General features: G+C 36.7%; 1 protein-coding gene across 3 annotated transcripts; it reads right to left on the bottom strand.

Moving 5' to 3' along the window:
- Positions 1-769: 769 nt before the first annotated feature.
- On the bottom strand, positions 770-23,061 carry PTER (phosphotriesterase related; the record flags this gene model as incomplete). 3 transcript variants are annotated; one of them, XM_084253630.1, is made up of 5 exons in its annotated part: positions 770-795; positions 2,551-2,693; positions 7,644-7,784; positions 21,017-21,282; positions 22,630-23,061. In XM_084253630.1, 5 exons carry the CDS (start codon positions 23,059-23,061, stop codon positions 770-772), a joined length of 1,008 nt encoding a protein of 335 aa, XP_084109756.1. The 3 variants fall into 3 exon arrangements, with proteins under 3 accessions (XP_084109756.1, XP_084109755.1, XP_084109757.1); XM_084253629.1 differs by lacking the exon at positions 770-795 and having other exon boundaries at positions 2,483-2,693; XM_084253631.1 differs by lacking the exons at positions 770-795; positions 7,644-7,784 and having other exon boundaries at positions 2,483-2,693.
- Positions 23,062-24,849: the final 1,788 nt, after the last annotated feature.

The raw sequence follows: 24,849 nt of genomic DNA on the forward strand, positions 1-24,849 counted from the left end.
GAATTTATTCTTTGTCATTAAATTAGACGGAGGCATTTGCCTTCTTTGGAAGGAAAGATTATTCATTCATAACCCAATGGACAAAGGTTTAATTTGAGCCACTGCATGGGTCACCAAAGGGACACTAAGTAAGGCTTTCAAATAGTTACAAGTTGTGGCCTGAGGTTATTTCAAAATGAACAATTTTACATATAATCGGTGTGACAACAAAGTGTATATATTTTATACAAATATCTGCTACTTGTATATGTAGCATCTCATCTAGCATATATACATATATATGTATATTTGTAGGATGAGATATAAATGATATAGGCATATACATATATATGGCTTCAGACAATAGGCATAGTGGCTTTATAGCCTCAAAAAATTAGTTAAAGAAATATATGTGTGTGTACACACAGATAAATTATTTGACTTATTTTGGATTAAAATTATTTTCAATGACAAAAATATATGGAGTAGCAAAATAATTATAATCACGTCTCTTTAAGAGTTATGCAGAAAATTAACTTTTATTAGGTTAAAAAGCCCTATACATCATATAAATTAAACCTATGTTTTCTTTATTACCATATGCCAGTCAATACTTTAACTGCATTCTGTGGCAGACTGTTAATATTTGGACTGCAGAAACAAAGAGACTCTCCTTTGCAGTGTTTATGAATTATATGCATTTGAATTACCAATTTTTTCTTTTTTCTCAGGTGACTTGAGGCTGACAGTAAAGTAGATTTTAAGAGTAGTGCAAATCCTTTCTCTTTGGTTAAAACACACTGCCAAAAGCCATCTCTTTAATCTCAGAAAAAGATTAAAAATGCATGTTGATGTATCCTAACTATCAAACAACTTCCACTATTGCAATGAAAAATCTGTTTCCCCTCAGTTGCCTTTGAAGACTCTTTGACAAGTAGATTTCAAAAAACAGGGATTTAAAAATCTGCTTGTTTTACTGGTGAAGGACATTTGCATTTTTTCATTTAAAGGAATTAGTTTGTTCTCCTGGCTCATTCTTTTGTGATACTTTCTGTTCTAATACACAGAATGCTCAACTGTCTTTAATGCACAAAATACCTTTTATTTTGCAAATCTCAACTTTCCAAAAGAGTTATGCATGGTGTTCTCATCTGAAGGTGCTGTATGCTTTGTTTAAATGACTTGGTCTGAGTAACTGTCATGATTTATATGAGAAAAAAATGACAGTCTGTTCATCAAGAATAATGACTAATTCTGTTTGGTTTTCCTAGTATGTAAGATAACTCATAAAGGAGTTGCAATGATTTTATTTCTATTTAACAATATATATTTATCAAAAAGGAATTGGTAGCAGGGTCTGGAGAATTTTTTTAGGTAACAAGTAATATAGTGAGGGTTAAACCAAAAGATTAATTTATAATTAATAAATTATAAATTTATTAGCAAGAACATCAACTAAGAGTTTTAACATAAAGCATTTTTTAAAAAAAACTTTATTTACACAAAAAATCAGGCCTGGGTACCTTTTAAAGAGTAGGCTCTAGAATTGGACTGTCATTTCTAATAGATCTGACCTTTTCTTCAGATAAATAAGCATTAGTTTCTCTGTTTATGCCCAAGGAAAAACAAATCAAAGGTAAAAGAAATAAAAGGAATATATATAAGGCAAACATTTCTTTTTTTGCATTATATCTTATTAATTAAATTGTGGCCTTTGTTATTACAAATGTAATGATTCATTAAAATATATTATGTAATATATTTTTTGACTTTTATGATTGAATTTTTACAATTCAGTACTGTTATGTGTTCATGCCCTCATATGAATTTTTCAAAACACAATAAATTTCAGAGTAAAAATGAATATCAGAAAGACAAAGGCAACAAAACTAATTTATTACAAGTATATATATATATATGTATGTATAGATAGATAGATAGGTGGATAGCATATAATTATCCTGCCATAGTATTTTTACCATCATGAATTGGTAATTGTGTTACAGGATCCTTTCGAAAAAAGTCTCAAAATTTAACTTCCCTTGCTGCAGAAGCTATTTTAAAGTGTCATATTATTCATTAAGCATTAATTACAGAACAGCAGGATAATTAGTGGGATCATCAATATTAAAAGAAACATCAGATTGCTCCAGAAGGGGGGAATTTAACTAGAAACACTTTAAATTTCTCAAGTAGTGCAGCTGATAGATTAGTAAAACAAAACAAAAGCCCACTTAGGGGATAAAGACTTTAAGTCTTTGTTTGGAAATAGGTATTTCTGTATTTATTTTAAGGCAAAAAATAGAGCTCAACTAGGCTCAGCAACTCCCTGAAGGTGCAGATGCAATAGCCAGTTTCTGAAAAGGTAAAACTCTTAATTCTCATAAAAAAGAAATGATTCTTCATTAGTCCTGTGTAGCGCCAATTAATCTTTCACTGTGGGTTTGAAATCACTGACTATTCCCTGTAAGTCTTATACTCAAAATATGAATTCACAATCATCCTATTTGAAAGTTAGCCACCGTTGAGGGTTCTCTATTAGTATCTTATCAATTGCATTCTCAGTTATACCTCTAAGCAACATTTTAGGAACAATGTTGGTGAGTATATGAGAATAGCCGTGACCTCCGTATTTCATCAGCCGATGCTTCGTATGTATGTCATGTGCCATCAGAATTCGATCTTCATAGCCCTCATTCACCAGGAGACGCACCCTGTGAAAAATGTTAGTTCATTATATGGCATTTGTCTCACATTTAAAAATTTCAGGGTGTTTTAAGCTTTTTACTCACAAACATATTGTGTTTGTCATAAAGATACCGCCTTCTACTGTGGCTTGTGTGCTAGGAGACCCTTAATAAATACTGTGTGGTGATGATAAAGATATTGCTGCATCCTAGTGGGAACATAATCCTTATTCCATGCACAGAGATTTCTAATCTGTGATATTGATGACAATGCTTGGCAATATTGCATTAAAGATAGCTTTTAATAGGATGTGTTAATTTGAATGAATGGCCACTTTAGCATTTCACTAGGTAACTTAATTTTGGATTTGTATCCGGATATCCACTCTAAAAATGTCTCATTTGGTGGCCCATTTTTCAGATCTCATTCTCTGTCTCCTTTTACCTGGCAAATAAAAATCAATGACTGTGATTAAAACAGATAAATAAAGGGAATCTTTGTACATATGAAACTTTCTGAGAGTAACATCAGTTGATTTGAAAGTGAGGGTCATATATAAGCTAGATAGTCCTTTTTAAATAGGTCAGCAAAGGTAGCTGTATTTTGATCTCCTATCTCTTTAAAGTCTGGGAATTTTCACTCAGGAGTAATCTTGGAGCATTGGATTAAACTGACCAAAAAATTTTGCTCTTTCTTCCATTTCTACATGATTACTATAAATAATGTCATTCCTTTTCATTTATAGTCAGTGGACTAAAGAATGGTTCCCGACTATTGTCTAAATATCTAATCCTCTTTGCTTTGTTAAATGCTGTATGCTGCCGTATGAGTCATTGCCTGACAGCCTCCATCTGTGTGTCTGGACTCTGGATAGTGTCTGTCGTGACTTCCACTGGGTCTCTGATAGCAGGAGAGGTAACTTGAAGACGATGGTCCTTCTGTGTATAGTATGTCAGCCTCTAGATTTCCAACTGGATTGAGACAGATTGATAGCACCATGTGCCAAGGGCTATTATGTGAAAAGAATTCTTTTGGTTTTGATAGCATTTCTTTGCGTTCTAGTGCAGATCACTGTGACAGTAGCAAAATATGGGCCACTACACAAAAAACTCAGGCACAAAACCCTGCTTTCTGAGAACCTGTATTTTATAATAAATCATAATTGAAGATTAACTCAAGTTTGCTTGTCAAAAGAATGCAAAAGAACAGCCAACCTGGGGCATTTTTGTCTAGAACTCAGCATTTATACCACATGTGTCCCTTGCATGTCCTATATGTACTGGCATGTCATTTGTGCATCCATGGTTATTTGCTTCTTTGAGATTTGTGTGCTGTTCATAGTTATGATCTGAAATTACTTTCGAAACAAATTCTATTCAAGGGAATTACCTAAGAGCATTTTATGATCATTTATGAAAAAAGGGAAAGATTTGACAGAATGCATAGACAATGTGGAAACTTCCTATAAGTAGCCTTATACCACAACTGAAAGGAGTATCACAGTACAGGAAGTTTTAGGGTGTAGTTTTCCCCTGATGTCTTTTGAGCACTGAGCTCAGAGTTGTTGAGCCTGAAGTTTTTGTCTGTTTTCTTTGAGAAAATATTATATGTTATCTCTGCAAAGTCATATTGAATGGCTAAAGAAATTCCTGAAAGAGGTCTTATGTCCAACCTGGAATCACAGTCATTGAACTGTAAAGTAGTAAGGTGAGGGTATAATGGATAAGTTATTCATTTAAGAATGGAAATCCTGGGCCTACCCTGGTGGCGCAGCAGTTGAACACTGGGCTGCGAAGCTGCCTGCAGCCTCTGCAGTGCCAGTTCGATCCCCTGCCACCAGCGAGGGTCCCACCTGGCTCGCAGACCTCTCCTGCCTCCTGCTGCTCCCCTCAGCAGTGTACTTCGGTCCTTCTGCCTGTTCTTCTCCCTACTCTGGCTCTGGTGAATTATCTCTCCCTCCTGCGCTTCTGACTGTACCCAGTGCTTGTATAAATAAAAATAAATAAATCTTTAAAAAAAAAAAGGAAATCCTAGGACTCATTAAGTCAAGAATCCATAGACTAGTTATTTCATGAGAAAGATAATGTTATAGCTCTAGAGACATGATTATATCCTGACTATCAAGAAAACCTGCCTGTTCACTCCTAAAATAAGAGATAATCTTTCAGTTTGTACCATTGTATGAAAGAAGAGTCGTTCCAGAGTTATTGCCAGAAGGAAAGAACCACTACAGATGAGAAGACAAAAAATCACAGTAATTATAGAAATACAAATGAGTTAGTGTTTTGCAAACAAATATTAGAGAGACTACAAAGTGTGAAAAGGCAGAGATATAATAAGATTTGAGAAATGGAACATAAGATTGAAAACAGGTGCTAAGCACAGAATTTCTGGTGCTGAAAACCAGAGGTAGGAAGAAGCATGCGTCCATGTTCTTATCCTCCAGAGCTTTAAGACCACTAAGGTTTAGGAAAGGGCTGCTGCTGAAGAAAGGAAATCAAGGACCTAGGAGGTGATGGACAAGGGGACACTGCAGGACACACAACCCACCAAGTTACTCAGTTGTGTACTTGAGTCAAGTGAGCTACTGCATATTATCAGTTTAAGGCAGGTTAAGCACAAATATATACACATATACACAGATGTACAGACACATAGACACCTGTGTTATATACAATTTTGATGTACCTCTAGCACAATGAAAGCTGACCAACATTAAATTCATGCCTAAGGAGCCAAGAAGGAATAGGGGTCTGTTGGCCATCTTTTTTTCCAGTCTCCCTTATAGATAACTCTCTACAGATGTTCTCACTTGTATTCTGGAAGGCAGAAGGCCTGGGAGCCTCATGGAAGGCACGGGGGTGCAAATGATACACCTCACTCATTGCTGCACAGTGGCTTTGGGAAATGAAGCAGATGCTGGGAGAAAACTTTTATTTCCAAGATGAATTGTGAAACATGTGTTGAGAACACTCATCAAAAAACCATGGTTTTGAGATCATGAAATATGAGAAAGAACTACCCCACCACCCCATCTTAAATTCCAGAGGACATTCATCTGCAAGCTGAGTAAGGCATGTGCAAAGGAGGAACCCTACAGAAATGTGTTTTTCTGTATTGAACGGTGCTCCTAGGCAAGTAAATTGAAATCATAAAATTAAGCAGACAGAGATGAAACAATCTGCTTGTCAAATAATTGGTTTTAGTAGTTAAAAAAATAACCACCAACCCTAGCATCCTTGGTCAGGGCAGTCAATTAGCTACCTCATGTCGAACTGAACATCTCATCTATATGGAACAACATCCATTCCCAGCTTTCTTCTCCTTCACAAGGTTCTGTCCTGAATCTATGACTTCTTTCTGAGAAGAGGATCATGTCTACTTCTTAGGCAAATTGGAGAAAATATGAGGCCACAACTCCTCAGTTTCCTGTTCCTCTGACCAGGACATTCATCTGCATTCTACTCATTGCCTTGTCCCCTTTCATTTAGATGGAGAATGAGTACTTCCTTTCAACCAACTTTCGATTTGCTTCCCAGATTCCAATTACTTGTCTCTTTAGGGGCCTTGCTCTATTGCTCAAATATCTCCAGGATTTTTTAAGTTATCATTGACCATTTCATCCTCAGCACCAGGTACTCAACTGAAAACTTTCCATACTTTATTTCATATAAATTCTGTAACTACTCTGTAGAATAGACACTACTTTCTCTCTCTCTCTCTTGCTCTCTCTCGCTCGCTCTCTCTCTCCTCTTACTCTCAGTCACATAAACATTGCTCAACTTAGCGAAACTCCTGTTGTTCCTGTCTTGCCTTCTAGACTTAGCCCTCCATCCCTGCTTCCCATTACTAACAGACTTCTTGAAAGAGTAATCTCCACATTCTCTCTCCTCTTCTTTACCTCCTATTCATTCTTCAAGCTTTTTCTAGAAAGGCTGCACTTATAGACTGTGAAGTGAGAACTTCTTGATTGTAAAGGCCAATGAGCATTTTTCAGCCTTTGTTTCACTAGATACCTGTCACGCACTAAAAATGTTTTAGTCCTTCTGCTTTGAGCACTCTTGTCTACCAACTTCCATAACAGTGTATTTCCCTTATATTTGTAGCCCTTTGAAAATTTTTCAGCCTATCCTAGAATGACTGTTCCTCAGCTTATCCCTTAAATGTCAGTATTCTCTGGGACTCCATTCCCATTCTCATCTTTGAGTAATCTCTTTCAACCCCATGTGTTCAACTATCACATAGAAATGATCCGATATAGATTTATATTTCACATCGTATCTCTGCCCTGTGCGTCACACCCTTACCCAGGGGCCCAAACAAAAGTCATCCTTGTCAATCCCAAATCTGTGTCTCCTCCCACATCCCCTATTTTGGTGCATTCAATCTTTCTTTCACCATGTAATCAAGACAAACCAAGGAGCCATTCATCCTTAACTTTCAAAATTTTCTATTTGGTTGCAGAGTATGACTTGTATAATTGTTGCTTTCACTACCCATTCGATATTTGGGGAGTTTAAATTTTAATGATATCTGGTTTTTAGACATTAAACTTATGGCATTTAATTTAATTTTTAATAAAGCATTTTACAAACGCATTGTAGGAAGTTATGACTTTAGTGTGGTCAACCTGGGAAAGAAACAGCTTATTTCATTAGGAGTAAAAGGAGGAAAATGTCTTTTGCTCTTTTATTGTCATGGCAGGGGTTGAGTATTACATGCGTTTCCTGTCAGCTGCCCATTTGAGCTGAATGTCTAAGGCTCTGCTAAGCTTTTGCCTACTTAGAATGACTCATTTTCTCCTTGAAATAATAGATAGAGATTTTCCCCCTGAAACAGCACACGTACATTTTTCTCTGCAAGTCTCTGGTTCAGCCAGCATACTGTTTTCTAAATCTTTGCTAATACTCACCCAGATATGAGAATCAAAAAGGATTGGTTAAAGCAAGTGCTATGAGAGATTTCATGCTATTTACCTTCTAATTCTTGTATTATCATCAGGCATGTCAATATCTGGGTTGAATTGGTAATGAAGGAGTTCGGTACCAAAGAGATCATATTCCAAGTAACAGCCAAGTTGAGCAAACTCCAGTAGTTCCTGCTTATCAAATATAGTCCTAGAGACAAAAAGACAGATATATTATTATTATTATCAACAGCATATTTTCTACATAAAGTTTAATTTATGTATTGGAATAGAGTTTAAAATACAGAACTTTAGAGTGGGCTTTTATGATGTGACTGTAAAATAGTAAGTTCGATTCCTTATCAGAAATCTGAATATTTATGTATCCAAAAGGGAGTGTTTCTTTCTAAAGTACTTGGGAACTACAGGCATTTTAATCATACTGCTATTACTCAAGAACAATTTTGTAATTCTCCTTCAGTGTTATCTTGTGGATATGTTCCGTCTCCTTTTGAAAGTCCGTAATAGTACTGCTTTGAACTGTGAAAACCGTCAAAGGGAATTTGGCATCAAGTGTGGTGAATTAGGTGAGTAATACTAATGTGGAAAAAACAGGAAGCTAATGTAAGGTAATAAGATGATTTTCATGTCAAGATCATAAAATGGTTCTAAAATTAATACCTTATGTGTATCTCATTGCTACTTTTTAGTGGGGGCAATACTCCTAGAGATAATTATATTCTGGTGTGCTTATTTTTTAAATATAATTTACTATTTTATGATCATGTTTCTGGATATTGTCTCATTTCAATGGTGATTATGGTGTGAATGTCACTATTTTAGCATGGAAGACTATGTAAATGAAAGGGAAAGGAGAGGCTTGTATGATTAAGTGCAGTATAGAGAACAGAAAATAGAGTCTGGAGCAAGAATAGATCATTTCAAGAAATTCAGATTCTAACAAGTAAAAAGGAATGTGTTAACCCCCAAAATACCATACATACAAACACAGAGAAAAATAAGAAAAAAAATACCAGAAAACAATACAGGAAAAGTGGGTGTCAGGAGGGAGCACATCCCTTTTGACACTGTATGCAAGGTGCTAAAGACACAGAAGCAAGTGATTGGGATCCAAATTATTCTGGAAAAGAGGTAGAATGTTGGACCATCATTGGCTTATTAGGCTTTTATCCATTTTGATATCCTATTAATTTGACGGGTTCAGGAGGCAAGGACTAAAGCACTATTATACCTGTATAAATCTGCTTCTAAGAGGTCAGAAGAATTTTCCAAGTCTTTCCTCCACACTATAAGAGGACCAATTAAGCCTCCATGTGTCACAGTGTGAGAGGTTCCTGCTGCCCTGAGATGCTTCCTGGGAGCTACTATTGACTGGCGCTGAGCAGTTAGATTGGAGCTCTTTCCTTTTTATTCTGTTCACCAAGTTAGCATGACTTAGAGTTCACAATGTTGTTTTAGGCAGGGAGGCTAAAAAAATCTTTCCTTGATACTATAAAATGTGCATTAGTTCTGTGCCATCTTCTATTAATACTACTCCTTTTCCATCTCTTACCATGGAGACCATCTTTTGCTTCCAAAATTACTGGGCTAAAAGAATGTGTTTTCCTATAGTAAACATATTCTGTTTTCCCCAAAGAACCATTGCTTAAAAACAAATTATACACAATTAAAATAGCAGAAGACAGAAGACATAAATGTAGTATGTTTTCTTTTGAGTCAGTTCATTCCATTTGTTAATGACCAATATTGGCAAAGGGGAAAATGGAGGTGCCTGTAACAGGTTGGATCAAACTTTTTTTTAAAGATTTTTTTTTTAATTTATTTATACAAGACCCAGGGTACAGGTCAGAGGTGCGGGAGGGTGAGAGGATTCACCAGAGACAGAGCAGGGAACAGAACAGGCAGCCGTACCGAAAACACTGCTGAGGGGAGCAGCAGGCAAGACAGGAGAGGTCTGCTGCACCATGTGGGTATCTCCCTGGCCAGCCAGGAATCAAACCGTGCTGCAGAGGCTGCAAAGAGCTCCACAGCACTGCGCTCAACCCGCTGCACCACTGGGGAGGCCCTGAATCAAACTCTTAATGTCCTTTTCCTTCTCCTGGTGTAATGTCTCAAGATAAGGTTTTCTAAACTTAAGTGATATATGCAAAATCCACAGTAAATGAAAAACCATAGGAATCTTTAATTGTCACTCCAATTGAAAACAAAAAGGAAAGCTGCTTATTATATCAGCATCATAGCTGAAACTGGTAAGAACCCCACTGTGTATCTGGCACTGTAATGAGTGCATCATATTTATTATCTCATTTAATAGTCTCCATAATCCCATCTGGTCTCAGTTTCACAGATGAGGAAACTGAGACCTGAAAAATTAGAGACTTATTCATGGAGATGTGTTACAATGTAAATTCATTTCAAGACTGAGACCTATTGTCTTAATCATCATACTGAATGACTTTTCCATTGCTAAGTATTTTGTACTAAAAGGGCATTTTTCAGAATTATATTGACTATATGTGCACATAACATTTTTGACATTTATTTTGAAATGTAATGTCCTTCTCAAAATACCATCAAACTAGACTAAAAAATGGGGAATTTACCATTAAATGGGGGTAATAAACCTGGTAAGTAAGTAAGAAAGCATTACAGTTATTGTGGACATATCAAATGACCTGGCCAAAGGAGATGTGTCTGTTTTAATCATGATTGTTGCTTACCTTAACAAATATTAAGAGGTACATATCAAAGGTTTTCTATCACCAAACCAAACATTTCTCTTAAAGTCCAGATTGCATGTTTAATTGCCTGCTTGCCATATCCACTTGGTTGTCTAATTGATAGCTCAAGCTTAACATGTCTCAAACTAAACCCCTCAGGCCCCACCCCAATCCAGTTGCTCTAACACCCTGTGCTATTTTAGTTGATGGAAACTACATCCATCTAGATGGTCAAGCCAAAACCCTGTGGTTATCCTTGACTGCTTTCTTTTGCTCACTTGCCATGTCTAGCCCAGCTAGATGGACTCTCTGCTTGAATTGCAAAATATGACCAGAATCTAGAAATGTCATCACCTCTCCTACTAGCCCCTGGTCCAAATCATCATCATCTGTTCTTGCTTCTACCTATGCTTTACTATAGTCTATCCAAGTACCACAACCAAAATTTGTCTCCATACTTAAGTCAAACCCCCCAATTTCTCCCTACATCCCTCAGAGAAAAGGCAAAGACTTTTCTTATGAGGACCTGCATGGTCTCCTTGGATGGGTCTTATAAAAGCCTCATCTAAGAGAGGAATGGGGAATATAGGGATCCAATTCTCCAGATGTTAATTATCTACACTAAGTACTACTCATATTATAAATGTTATGTGAAGAATATAGGTAGTCTTTCTAGAAGAGTATTAGCATGTTTAATAAGATTCATATCTACATGTAAATCTCAAAAGTCATCCTTTGGAATTCTTATCCTATAGAATAGTTTACAGAAAGAAGTATGTTTTTGACCTACAAAGGGGAAATGTCCCCTCTGTAAAACACTCAATTTCAGTCACATGTAGGGGAGAAGATTTTTTCAGAAGAGAAGAAATTAAGCTGATATTTCAGAAATGAGAAAAATGCTGTTTAAAAAGGAGGCAGACAAAATAAATATTTATTTATTACCTATACTGACATTTACTGGTATGATACTATCCATATAACTGAATGTTAACGTGAAGGTAATTAAGAAATGAATTATCTTAAATTCTCCTTATTTTTTTTTTAAATATTTATTTATTTATTATTTATACAAGCACTGGGTACAGTCAGAAGCGCGGGAGGGTGAGAGAATTCACCAGAGCCAGAGCTGGGAGCAGAGCAGGCAGAAGGACCGAAGTACACTGCTGAGGGGAGCAGCGGGCGGCAGGAGAGGTCTGCGCGCCATGTGGGACCCTCCTCCGGTGGCCGGGGAGCAGCCGGGGATTGAACCTGCGCTGCAGAGGCTGCGGGCAGCTTCGCAACCCAGCGCTCAACCGCTGCGCCACCGGGGAGGCCCTTAAATTCTCCTTATTGAAGTATAAACTCAATGAAGAAAAATAGTAATCATCCTTTCAAAGGAAAGTCCTGAAAATATGTAGAATAAGCTATTAGATGTTAATGAGTGGCAGAATGGGGGCAAAAATGAAGCAAAAATATGAATACTTAATAATTATCAGATATTTTATCAGTCCTATCTCATTTAATTCTTACAAAAAGTATATGAGGAAGGTATGATCATTCTCTTTTGTAGATGAGGAAACTAAGTCTCAGAAATCTAAGTCTCAAAAAAGTCAGGAAGTTTGAGAAAAGTTAACTCCACTTCCACAATAAGATGTTATAAATAAAGCTAGATTGCATTTGTCTTCAGAAACCATGTTGTTAGACCCTTCTGTGCTGAGAGCATCCACCAACCACAGCAGCTTCATTCCTTTCCATAGACTCACACCTATGGAAACACACCCCCCCCCCATCAGAAAGACATCTCAAACACCATAAATGTCTAATAAGTTGACTTGGCCACACTAAATGGACATTCAGCTGGATGACTTCCAAGGACTCTCAAGGTGCTACTGAAGCTGCATTTATGCAAGTGACTTTTGTTGTTGTTTTTTTTTTTTGTTTTTTTTTTTTTTTGGTGAGAGCACTGACCCCAAATGTCAGAATGGTACCATGGGAAAATGTACTCTGCTTGACGTCTTTCAGATGAGGATTCAACAGAGGTCCTGCCCCTCCCAGTCATCAATGACCTCATAGCGCTTATCAGATGCGTGGAGGTGTCAACCTCAGCCAGTTTTTCTCATTCTATATTCTATATCCATGAATAATTATATTCTTTCTTATTCTAATCTTCCCCAGTCCTTAGGGTAAATATTTTTCACCTCTTGCCCTAAATAGTTAGTGAGGTGATTGTGAGCTGCAGAAGAACTACTGCATTTCTTTCTGGAGAAAGTCCCTTCAAGGTGAATGAAGTGATTGCAATGTCATTTGTAAAATATTCTGAGGAAGAAGAGATTTTTGCATCAAGTATGTCATTCATACTATATCATTTCTTCTGTTGTTTGTTTTTTAGTAAGCAATTTTTCTTTATATAAGGAACAGGGATAAATTTATGATAAACATATTATCGTCAGTTAAGAAAATTATATCTAAAGTAATTTGGCCATCTTCAGAAATGGTTATCACTTACTAAGGGTTTAAGGATGGCACTAAAATGTAAGAGAGTTGATTCTATTTTTCAAACTTTTTTATATTCTAGATCTTATCCAAGTGCTGAGGGGGTTAGTTTAATGTCAAAATGCCCCCCGAGTAGGAGCAAGGAGGTCTGTGTAAAGTGATAATTTAGACAAGGGCTATCTAAGAGCCCTTGAAAGAACTAAGGAGCAAAAGAAATGATATGATTTGTGGGTATGATCAAGATACTAATAATACCTAATATTTATCTTGGGCTTAACAGTTTCAAAGGACTCTCAAATTATTATTTCATTTCATGCATTCAACATGCCTTCATGAACTATTTCAGCAAACATCTACTATCTTGTACTATCACCTGCCTTGTGCTAGCCCATGCTGGGAACACATACATGGATAAGAAACTTAAGCTGCTGTCTTGAAGAACTTAAAGTCTAGGGAAGGAGTTAGATATTTAAACTGACGATTACAATTAAATGTGTTAAAAACTTTTTACAGTACAAATAAATACAAAGTATTATGATAGAATAATGAAAGGAATGACTTATATGAGTTGAGTCTTGGAGAAGGCTATTCAGATAAATATTGGTGGGGCTCAGATATTAGGGTGAGGGATAGATGATACAAAAGAACAATGAGAGGCAAAAAAGGAGCTTGTTCCCGGATAGTAAGGCTGAAATTTGTCATAATAAAGTGGATGAAAAGAGAAGCATCCACCTGCCCATCCATCCATCCATCCATCCATCCACCCACCCATCCATCCCATCCCTCCAAAAGAAATTGTTGATCACTGACTGACTATGAAGCATGAACTGGGAAAACAAAGACAAATAACACACAGCCCCATACTTCAAGAAGTTCAAGGACAAGAGATATGGAATCAAATAATTGCTTTATTGACTTTGTCTAGTATCATAATAAAAGTACTACTAGGAACCTGGTTAGTACAAAGCAGGAAATAGCAAACACTTTGATTTGTTCAAGAAAAACTTCATAGAAAAGAAAACCTTTGATAAGCTGCATATTGAAGAAACATTCTTCTAAGTAGATAAGTAGGAATGGGGTATTCATAGCAGAGGGCCTAGATTGTATGAAACATATGTAAGAACAAGTAGCACAGATACTTGTCATGGTCGGTATGGTATTAGCCCAGATTCTATATGTGTGCTAGAAGCTGAGATGAAATGAGGTGGAGAGACGGGTGGAGACCAAAAGACCAAGACATTTGGGATTTGTGATGAAGATGAAAGGGAGTCACTGATGAGTTATAAATCAACATGGGGAAATATAATCAGAATTACATTTGAAAATATCAAAGTGGTGGAAATGGCAGGCTAAAGCAGGGAACAAGGCTAAGGGCATGATTGCTGTTTGCAAAAACACTTATAATAGTTCTTGAACGTGACAGTTGAGGGTCTGGATTAAGAACAGGAGGGGTCAAGCTGGCAGATCTCAGTGAGGTTAAACAGGTTTTATCAAATGCTGGTTAGAAGAGGGAGGAATTTAGGTTAGCATCTGGGTGAATAATTCTGTTGTTGGCCATAACAGGGCAAGCGAGTAAGAGTAAGTGATCGGGTACTAGCACCATCATGACAGCAATGGAAGCAAATCAAGGCCTTGTCTTGGGAAATTAATTAGACTGTGTCATTAAATGATACCATGAACATGGGAGGAGCATGTTCTGAAACGCACAATCAACTGGTGACACAATTATGCTACCTGTTATTGCAGGTAGCAATATTATTGAGAACTCTAACACTTGAATATCTGAAAGTGATAAAGAGCCCATGTCTTCCTATTCTTCTCTAGTGCACTTTCCACTATACTGCACTGTCACTTAACTGTTGTAATCCATCACCCATTCTAAACTGTGAATTCCTTTGCCTAGAATTTAAGCACCATGAGGCCAGCTCTGAGACTGAATTATTGATAGTTCAGGAATATACACAATGCTAAAGCTTAGGAACTTAACCAAGTAGCTTTTTAAAATTGGTGTGCAAATATAATAAGGGGATGATTACAAACAATAGATTTATTAAAAACAATGTTGAATTTTAATGACTGATTATTTTAAAAATTGTACACTACAAAAACAATTCAAAGAAAACTCTTTTATCTCCCTCCTCACAGAATTCCTCAATTTAAAACCAGAGGATATTTATACAGATGGTGTCATGTGGGATCTTTGTTATTTTATGAGAGTTTTCAAGCAACTACTTAAAAGAATTACTAAACTCACAACTGTTCATGTAATAACCTAAAATGAATTTTAAAAATGTTTTTAGATATTTAACAACTAAATAAATATTTATATACTCTTTATGAATTTTAAAACATTTATATGTCCAAAAGAAATAAATATAAAAACTACTATAAAAAACTCAGAATTAACATAATTTTAAAACACTATTCATAATATATTCCTAGATTGCTAATAGCATTCTTTCCTTCACTGCAAAATCTAAAATTTTCTTAATTGATGAATCTCAATAATTTATTTTTTATTTATTTATTTATTTTTAAAAAAAGATTTTATTTATTTATTTATACAAGCACTGGGTACAGTCAGAAGTGCGGGAGGGCGAGAGAATTCACCAGAGCCAGAGCTGGGAGCAGAGCAGGCAGAGGGACCGAAGTACACTGCTGAGGGGAGCAGCGGGCGGCAGGAGAGGTCTGCGTGCCATGTGGGACCCTCCTCTGGTGGCCGGGGAGCAGCCGGGGATCCATCTGGCGCTGCAGAGGCTGCGGGCAGCTTTGCAACCTAGCGCTCAACCGCTGCGCCACTGGGGAGGCCCAATTTATTTTTTATTGTCAAAAACAGAAACTAAATAGAGTAATAGAAGTTCTTAATGCATAGCCTAAACTTTACCTATGGTAGAAAGTATAATTAGTTACTTCAATTAAATATTTACCAGAAACTTTGGTTTCACACAAACTTAAAACCATTAATTAGAATAGTGCATTCACATTAATAGTCTAGATTATATTTTTATATGTAAGCATTTTAAAGATTCATTTATCTTACTTTATAGGATTTTTTTGCATTATGGAAAAGCTTTTCAATATTGGCGAATTACTGGTAATGACTACAACAGAAAAATAATTTGGATTGCCAAAGATTTATTTTGTTCTCTATTATTTGTATATATTCCCCTACATTTGAATGAGCACCTTCCTTCCACATAATTCAGTCTTCTGACTGCTTGCCTCCATAGCATATAGAGATGTTTAGTGACATCATAGGAAGGAATGATGTCATACTTTCAATATTGTGATTCAAGTGTAGAATTAAGCAAAAGGAACAGATGGCTGGAAGAAAGAAAAACCCTTGTTTAAATTAGACTAGCACTAGAATTGGCTCCAAATTGCAAGATGTAATTAAAACTTTATTTTAAAATACATTTCACAGTTTATACACCCTAGGAAGAGCTTTTTACCATATGAAATTTCCAGCTGCCACACAGCACAAAAGAGGTTGCGTTTTTCATGTAAGGTGATATGCAGTTCAAGGAATGATGTTATTGAAGAGAGTGAAGATAAATCTCATAGACATAGCAATCCTATTTGTTAAAATGTCATATTCCATGGGAATGGTGTCAGAGTCATGAAAAATTGCTTTAGAAGGCAAAAAATTACTAGTGGAAGTTTGGATGGTGTAAATACTGGGTGGAATACATGAATTGTGTGTTCATTTACCCTGACATTGGATTGGTTGGCCCGAATGCCTCTGTTGGAGTGCATTTTGGGGGGTACCTAACAAATATCAATTATCAGGATGACTTAATTGCATTTTACTCAACACTCTTTTATATAAATTATGAAATGTTGCTATATTTCAGTTTCTGAAATGTCTGCCTGGATTTCTTTTCCTTTTTAAATAGGTGTTGCTCAGAGAGGAAATTTTTGAGAAACAATAAAGGGAGAGAAGATTTGTATAACACTTAAAGGGTTAAACTAGTTGTTCTTAACCCCTTTGACAGAGGAGCAAATGGCTTGGAGGCTTAAGTGACTTACTTGCTCAAGGTCATACAGCAAGTAATTGCTAGTGTCAGTACTAGAAATTAGACAATCTGACCCCAGCACCCCTTTTATTTCCCCACTTCCCATGCAGAAGTGGAATATACATTGCATAATAAAAGAATAGCTGCTGCCAATGTCATCACACAATTTCAACCTGAAATGAATTCAAGGCTTGGGTTTCTATGTCAGTGAGTACTGTCTACAGATCAACATAGAATCTAAAATAAAATTCATCCACACTCATACTCAAGAATATTCTAGTAGCCATGAGGACATGCTTAAAAGTAGCTACTTTTTCTTATATTTCTAATTATCTTCTATAGTGATAGCAGAAGAAGTGTCAGTGGACATCAGTAGATGAAATGTTATTAGTACATATTTTCTTTGCAAATTTCTGACTTGCTTAGCAGGCCTCCATGTTGTTGTCTGAACTAGATAATTTCTCACTCTCTGGTTGGAATGAATCAATATTTTTACTAAATACTAAATAAGTTACCTTTACTAGACATAATGTGCACAATGTATATGCTATACAATACATACTCCTCTCAATGCCTACTGTATACAGGATGCACATAATGCATGCATACACATAATCCTGTTAATAAACTATTGAGAAATGCAGCACCGGACACACAGGATTCTAAGGAATTAAACCATTTGCTGTGTATAACATTCCAGTTGTTCTTTTTGAAAAATGCTACCATAGTATTTAAATATATAAAGATGCTTGCTCATTCTAAATTTCCCTGTAATTATTTTTTAATGATTTCATATTAATTCGTTAGTATTCATAGAACCTAACAGTATGTAGTTGCAAGGATAACTTGAAGGTAAAAAGTCACCAAAATTATAATTAAATAATCATTTTGATGGTAGAGAATGGGTCTTTCTCCTGCTATATCCCTGGTCTGGCATACAGTCATTAGGTTCTCAATAAATATTTGAATAATCACAATAAATCCTGAATAATCACAATCTGGATACAAAATAGGTGACTGCTCCAGAAATGATCTCAGGATTTTCTAGGATGCTCTGAGAGTATTTCTGATGTCAGATCAACAGAGGTTGATCTGGAATGTAGAGCATTCCATTCCAGCCATGTTATTTTTCCCAACATTCCCTGGTAATAAAAGAACTTTGTTGTCATCAAATATCTACAGTACTCTATAATCCATGAATGAATGAATAAATGAATGAATGATGTGATATTCCAGCCTCTTACTTCATCTATTTAAGAGCATGGAATAAGGTGTCAAAATTGTATCCTTTAAAGAAATGCTCAAATCTGGCATGAATAATCAGTGGTAAAGAAAATAAATGTGTGTTCAGCCCCACCCCTGTGCTCTCCTTTCTTTCTCAGAAACCCTTGGATCAGATTCCTCTACCTTCCACAGGGAGTTATTTTCATAGAGAGAGATGTACTATTTCCCTGCACTTAATTAATGTGCCCCTAATCAAACTTTAGGCCCTGGATCTCCATCAAAGTACTCTGGTTTGTTTAATAGATAACCAAGTAGAAAAAAGAGTGAGGCCTAGCACCTGTCACCCACTCCTGGACCTCAAAGGTTTAATCAGTAAATAGTAGCCAAATCCCTTCCAGCCATGTTATTTTTCCCAACTTTCCCTGGTAATAAAAGACCTTTGTTGTCATCAAATATCTACAGTACTCTATAATCCATGAAGGATCAAACTTCCTTGGAGATGAATCACAGAGTCTCTGTGGGGTCTTCTTCAATCATTTACAGGCTGTATTAGGCTGTGGGCAGAGGCAGTACTGTGATTATTTACCACCTGGAAATGTGGCTAGAGCTCTAACAGGTAGTAAAAGTACAATAAATGATTAAAAGGCAAAAGTCTTTATGAATTAGAAGCCCTAACAGGTACACTTAGGCACTGGTGTGGCTTTATTTCTGATAAATGTTGGCTTGGGTGGCTATAACTGTCAAGGGCAGCTCCCTCTGGTGTTCTCTGGGGTTACATTCATCTGTACCTCCACAGGCCCATATTTCTTAGAGACAACAGATGGTGAGGGGAGGGCCTAGACACAGAAGCAGATTTATCTTGTCAGGCTGTTATCTCCAGGTAAATGACCTGGAGCAGGTCACAAATGGTCACATGACAGCAGTGTGGTTCAGCAGTATCCTAAGGTGGTGACCATTTATTAACGTTTCCCTTTTGGGATCCCAACTTCTCCCATGAATAGTCTTACAGCACTTTTGTGATTGTTGACGAGTGCGTGCAAGTGCAGTTTAAGGTAAAATGGCTTATGCACAAATGCATTAGATTTATACACCTTCAAAAATACTTAACTGCTAATGCTTCGATGCCAATGTGGACATACTGGAATATCTTACTTTGTATTCTCAAATGATAGAAGTTCTACCTTTTAGGGCATGCGCGAGCCAGTTTTACAGGTGGCAAGGCTGAGCGTCCTGCTGGCCAGTGAGTTGCCTAAAAGGGGCTGCAGGCAGATCTACCACCAACACGTGTTACCTCGAGATCCCTACAGCCTGTGGGTTCAGAACTTTCTCCTTTATGCCTGCCTAAAAAGGAATGGGGTGAGGAACAAAAGGACTCTCTGGTTGTTTTTTATTTTGCTTCCAGAGGCCTTGTTCTCAGGATGCTCTTCTTTGTGTGTGTTGCTCGTGATTTTGTTGCATGAAAAACTTGCCTCTTTGCGGTTTGTCCTCATTATAAAAGCCAGCGCCCTGGCCTATTCAGCGCACAGCAGGCTGTGCATACAGCTGAGCAGACCTCTGAGGGCCTAGGAAAGGCTGACCCCCATAGTCGGCCTGGCCACTGCATTGTGTGAATACCACCCCAAGGAGCTAAAGTTGCCTGCATCTGCCTCAAATGACTTTTTCCTGTTACTTTATTCAGTTTGGCTTTCCAAATACATTACTTTTCCTAAAGCTATTTTCCCCAGTTACACCTCCAGGGAAAGGCTCATACTTCTGTGTATTTCTTGTTCAGGCACCAGGTATCCTGAATAATCACAATCTGGATACAAAATAGGTGACTGCTCCAGAAATGGTCTCAGGATTTTCTAGGATGCTCTGAGAGTATTTCTGATGTCAGATCAACAGAGGTTGATCTGGAATGTAGAGCATTCCATCCCGAGACTTTCCAGAGGGAGATATTGAGATGGCAGTTAATAAAAATCAGATAGTGAGGTTTTATTGTTTAAAAGAAAAAAATACACATGTATTTTTATACATGTATATACATGTATATGTATATGTATACATATATATGTACATATAAATGTTTGATTTTTGTCAGAAAGGAATAAACATGTGCTAGGAGTTATGGTTTCACTATTTCCAATGAAAGCTTTCTTCAGCATACTTTTCTAACTTACATGTCTAACTAGAAACAGAGTTAGGAAGACAATCATCATGAGCCAGTTTCAAGCAGAATAGCACACTAAATGTTCAACAGGGAACCTTTCCAGTCTAGTACATGTAAAATTCTGAATAAGATGAGAGGGAAATATCGTATTTTTAAGCAGGTGGTTGATCTGGTAGGAAGTAAAGGATTGCTGAGGGGAGAGAGTAGGGACAAAAACAAGTAGAGAAAATGAGGAATAAAGGTAAACTTAGAGCTAGAATTTGTGGGGGTTTGGGGGTTGCTACATGAGCCAACTGAGATAGCACTGGGGCCTGAATAGGCTATGGATAAATGGAGACATAGCTTTCACCAGCCCATAAATGGGGTGTACCTTTTACTTCTGAACACTTACATCAGTCCATAGTTGGGCAGAATCATTTAATACAAAGTCTACTTTATTATAACATTTTGAATTCCTCATGTAGTTTATTGAATACTATACTGATGATGAAAAACTGTAGAGTATCAGTATTTTACCCTTATGATCATGTGACTGATGGAGCTGTGGCCCCTGCCCAGCATCATGAGTGAGTATCTTACTGCATACTTTCACCAGAGAAAAGCTCAAACTTCAAAATTCTAAATAGTGTCCTACTGGATGTTTATCACTTTCACACCATCATCAAGTACAAACATCCCAAGTCAAATGAACCATTGTTAAGTTGGCAGACCATCTGGCCTACCTTCCAGGCCATTAGTGGTTGTCTCTAGGTGATCCAGTACTTCCTATCTGCTGATTTATCTATTTTAACATCCATTCATCATCTGGTGGTTTTGCACTAATACTAGATGGCCTGCTTACCTATCAAGATGTGACATAACCGTTTTGGAGACATCTGCACCTGCTTCTTGCAGTACTCGGATAATCTGAAATGGTGAACCTGCATTCCGTCCAGGATGAATGATGACAGGACAGCCAAGCTGAGCCTGTGCATGTGCTGCTGCCTGAAGAACCTTTCTTTCACTCTCAGTCAGAGGCCAGGAACAGCCAATTTCTCCAATGACACCACACTTGATACTGGTTCCATCAGCTCCATGGAGAATTTCATTAAGGAGGACATCAGTTAGCTGAGAGTGAGAATGAAACCTTTTAAGCACTGGAGTTTATCAATGCAATGCATTCACACACCACAGTATGTGAATGAATTTGTTCATTTAATCATTCACTATTTAAAAAATATATTCAACATTCAGTCAACTGATATTGTCAATGAAAGAGGCATTTTGCTTGCTGGTCAAATCTCAAATTCAACATGTCATTATAAATCAAAATTGAACAATATCTTACTGTGATTATTTAACAAGAAATGTATGGCTAAGGTAGCTTTTAGGGGATAAAGTGACTTAATGAGAATACATTCACATTAAGGGGGAAAAAAATCTACGTTAACCTGAGGAGCATTTAGACAAAAAAAGACTGCCTTTGAATCTGTTAACTACATCATGTTAATTATTTTAATATTTCCTTATTTATTCAGCCCTTTATTTTATAGAGAATGTAAAATTTATAGCATACAATACTAATGTTATATTTTTTGGTCATATATTATACTTATTAAGAATAATTGGAAGAATGTGCAATCATGACATCATGACAAGTCTTCAAATAATGTTAATATATAAAAAATGGGAAGCCCTAATTCGAAAATAAAGCAAATAAGATTTCAAAATGCAAAATATTTTAAAGATGAACTGATTCTTTGCAAAAAATGCAGCAAACATTCTATGGCATTCAAACAGATAATGGAAGATACATATGAATATATACATACATGTATAATCATATATAAATATATCCACATGTGTGTGTGAAATGAGAATACATATGCATGCAAAAAACTTTGCAGCTCATTCTTTTCTCTTTGTCCTGAATGGTTTACTTCTTTCTTACTTAAGATCATATTATTATAAAAACGAGGGAATGGATTTTCTTCTACTCCTCCTGTTTTGTAAAAGGAGAAGAAAACATATTCACAAATGTGCCAAGTCTCTGCCTGCCAAGTTTCACCCTACAGTGAATTTTTATTGTTGGTTATTATAAAATCCAGAAAGAAAAATCAAGGTTGCATAACTGAAGCTTTTCATGGAAAACTGGGGTTTACAAACAGACTGTAGCACCACTACAGAACCAATATATGATGCAAACAATTCCAAATATGAACACATTGGGTTTTACAGTGACCAGAACATTAAGATCTCCTTCAGACCCTGTTTCTTTAGGAAATAAATTGTTCCTAATTTAGATTGCAATTGGCCGGTATCCTTGCTAGCTAGAAATTTCTACAGTGTGCCCAGCTACCTCTGAAACAATGACATTTTCAAATGTAGATGACATGCAGGGATAACCCAAGGTCTGAGGTTTTGGCTATTCTGAATTTATACACAAATAATGTCAAAAAACTTAAGGCTTTTTACCTGTTCCACTGACATGGCTCTAGTTTCTGGAGAGTGAGTTGCATCCACATAAAACCCAGCTCCAGATATGATATGGACGCCAGTCTGTTCCGCAAGGCACTTCAAAGTCTGTACATCTCGGCTAATCCCCGTGGTTGTGTTCTCCACCAAAGTCCCCCCGCCTTTGGCTTTAAAATATAACAATTCCTCCTTTACGGCATCTGTCTCCTGATTCAACTGGAGATTCTCTTTATGGGAATAAGGGTTTTTCTGAATCCAAAATAAATTTTTCAGCATAATAGGTTCCTTAGAGGTAGCTTCATGGCTTGGTGAAGGTGGATGGTAACAGAAGTCAAAGGTCATTGTCAAGTGTTCGTGGGTCAGGGTTCGGCCCAGTTTGCTTGGCTCCACAAGGCCTAAAACAGTTTGGACCTTTCCACTTAAGGAAGACATTTCTGATGGCACCAGGAGATACTCTGAAAAAGAGTATTTTCTGGAGAAAAGAAAACTATAATCAGAAAATTTAACACATACATAAATTGTGTCCATAGGGGATGTGAGGCTGTGAACGCATACCTGTGCAAGAAAGAGAATCAATGAAACTAGAGATATGATCTCACTTATCATCCTGCCAAAGTCAGAGCTTGTCCCTTGTAAATTGTTTGAGTTCACTGCAGCTCTAAGTGACATGCATGGTGTTAAATGTCCCCCGACCACTTCCTCTGGGAGTCCTCTGCCTGATTTAATCCCAACCTTATCTACTAGAAATATTTCTTGATATTCAGTTCACATTTTTTGTTCACTTAATTTTATCTCATTAGTCATAGTTGTGCTTTCTTGGGTAATTCAACAAGAATCTCCATTAAAAAAAAAACTCTTTATAATCAATACCATATATCAAAACCAACGATATATTTGAAGTCTTTTGTCATTTTTCAGCTAAATTAAATATACTGACATTACTGATCATTCCACTGTTCATGCACTATCCAAGTGAACAAATTCCCTTTGAAGGCCCACCATATACTAGAACGTGGAGCTATTAAAAGACAAAGAGACATAGACAAAATCTCTGACCTTGATGATTTCACAGATTATGCTCCCAAACAAACAAGGGGGAGAGTGACAGCTAAATTTAATAATGAAAAAAAGGAAAAATAGAAACAAACTTCTCCACTTCAGATGTTTCATTTTGTCTAGGGCACACAGAAACATACTTCAAGAATACTTAAAAAACAAAGTTCTTACTCATAAAGAAAATAACTATGATTTATTGAAACTGAAATCTTCTGACTCTGAAAGGAGCAAACACCTCTCTATCCTCTATTTACTTTCATTTGTAGCACAAATTAATTTTTCGCCAAGTCCCTATCAGTGACAGCAAGAACCCAATTCCAGAGCTTTCATTTGAAAGTAGCTTTCCTAAATGAAGGGATGTTGCTTGGAAAGAAAAAGGTGCTACTGAAGATGGCGAAGACACACGCCTTCGTGGCCAAGCACAAACCACTGCCAGAAACAGCAACCCACACAGCCTAACAGGACGGTGAAAAACATTGACTGGAACTGAGCAAAAGAGGATCTTTCAAAGCTTTCAAATTGTACTTTAAAGGACATTGTGAAACTATTTCCCCAGCAATCCTTTGAAGGTCTCCTCTGACTTTCTTAGGTCTGTTTTCTCATCTTTAAGTTAGAATAACAGTGCACATTTCACAGGCTGTCAGAAGGATGAATTAAATTAGATACCACAAGTTAAAAGGCCTGTGAAAGTGTCTGGTACATAGCACATGTTCAACAAACAGAAGCCTTGTTACGCTAGTTCTAGAAACTATTATGTATTTCCTAAGTAATTTCTTTTCAGCGCATTCAGTTGATAAGAGCTTATTTGGGGAGCAATGTGTAGAGGGCAAGTTTATAAAAGATATATACCTAAGACAAGGTGAAAACAAATTAGGGTTGGTGAAAAAGCAGTACTGCAGTATAGGCCAATTTCTGTCAAGCCACTGCAATGAGTCAGGTGTTTGACATGTGTTGTCCCACAGTGCATAAATGATAGATATAAACTGTCTGACAGGGAATTCTAGGATTTGTGACTAGCATGATTGTTCTTTTTTTTTCTTTTGGATAGTGTTCTTCTGTAAACCAAACTTACTTCCCACATCTACATGTTTCAGTGGTAGCCATGATGAAAAAAGATGGTGTCTATTTAGAGAATCACTTTCCTAGCTGCCAATCACCACACAG

The sequence above is a fragment of the Talpa europaea genome (assembly GCF_964194135.1).
Source record: "Talpa europaea genome assembly, chromosome: 14".
In the NCBI taxonomy this organism is placed as follows: Eukaryota; Metazoa; Chordata; class Mammalia; order Eulipotyphla; family Talpidae; genus Talpa; species Talpa europaea.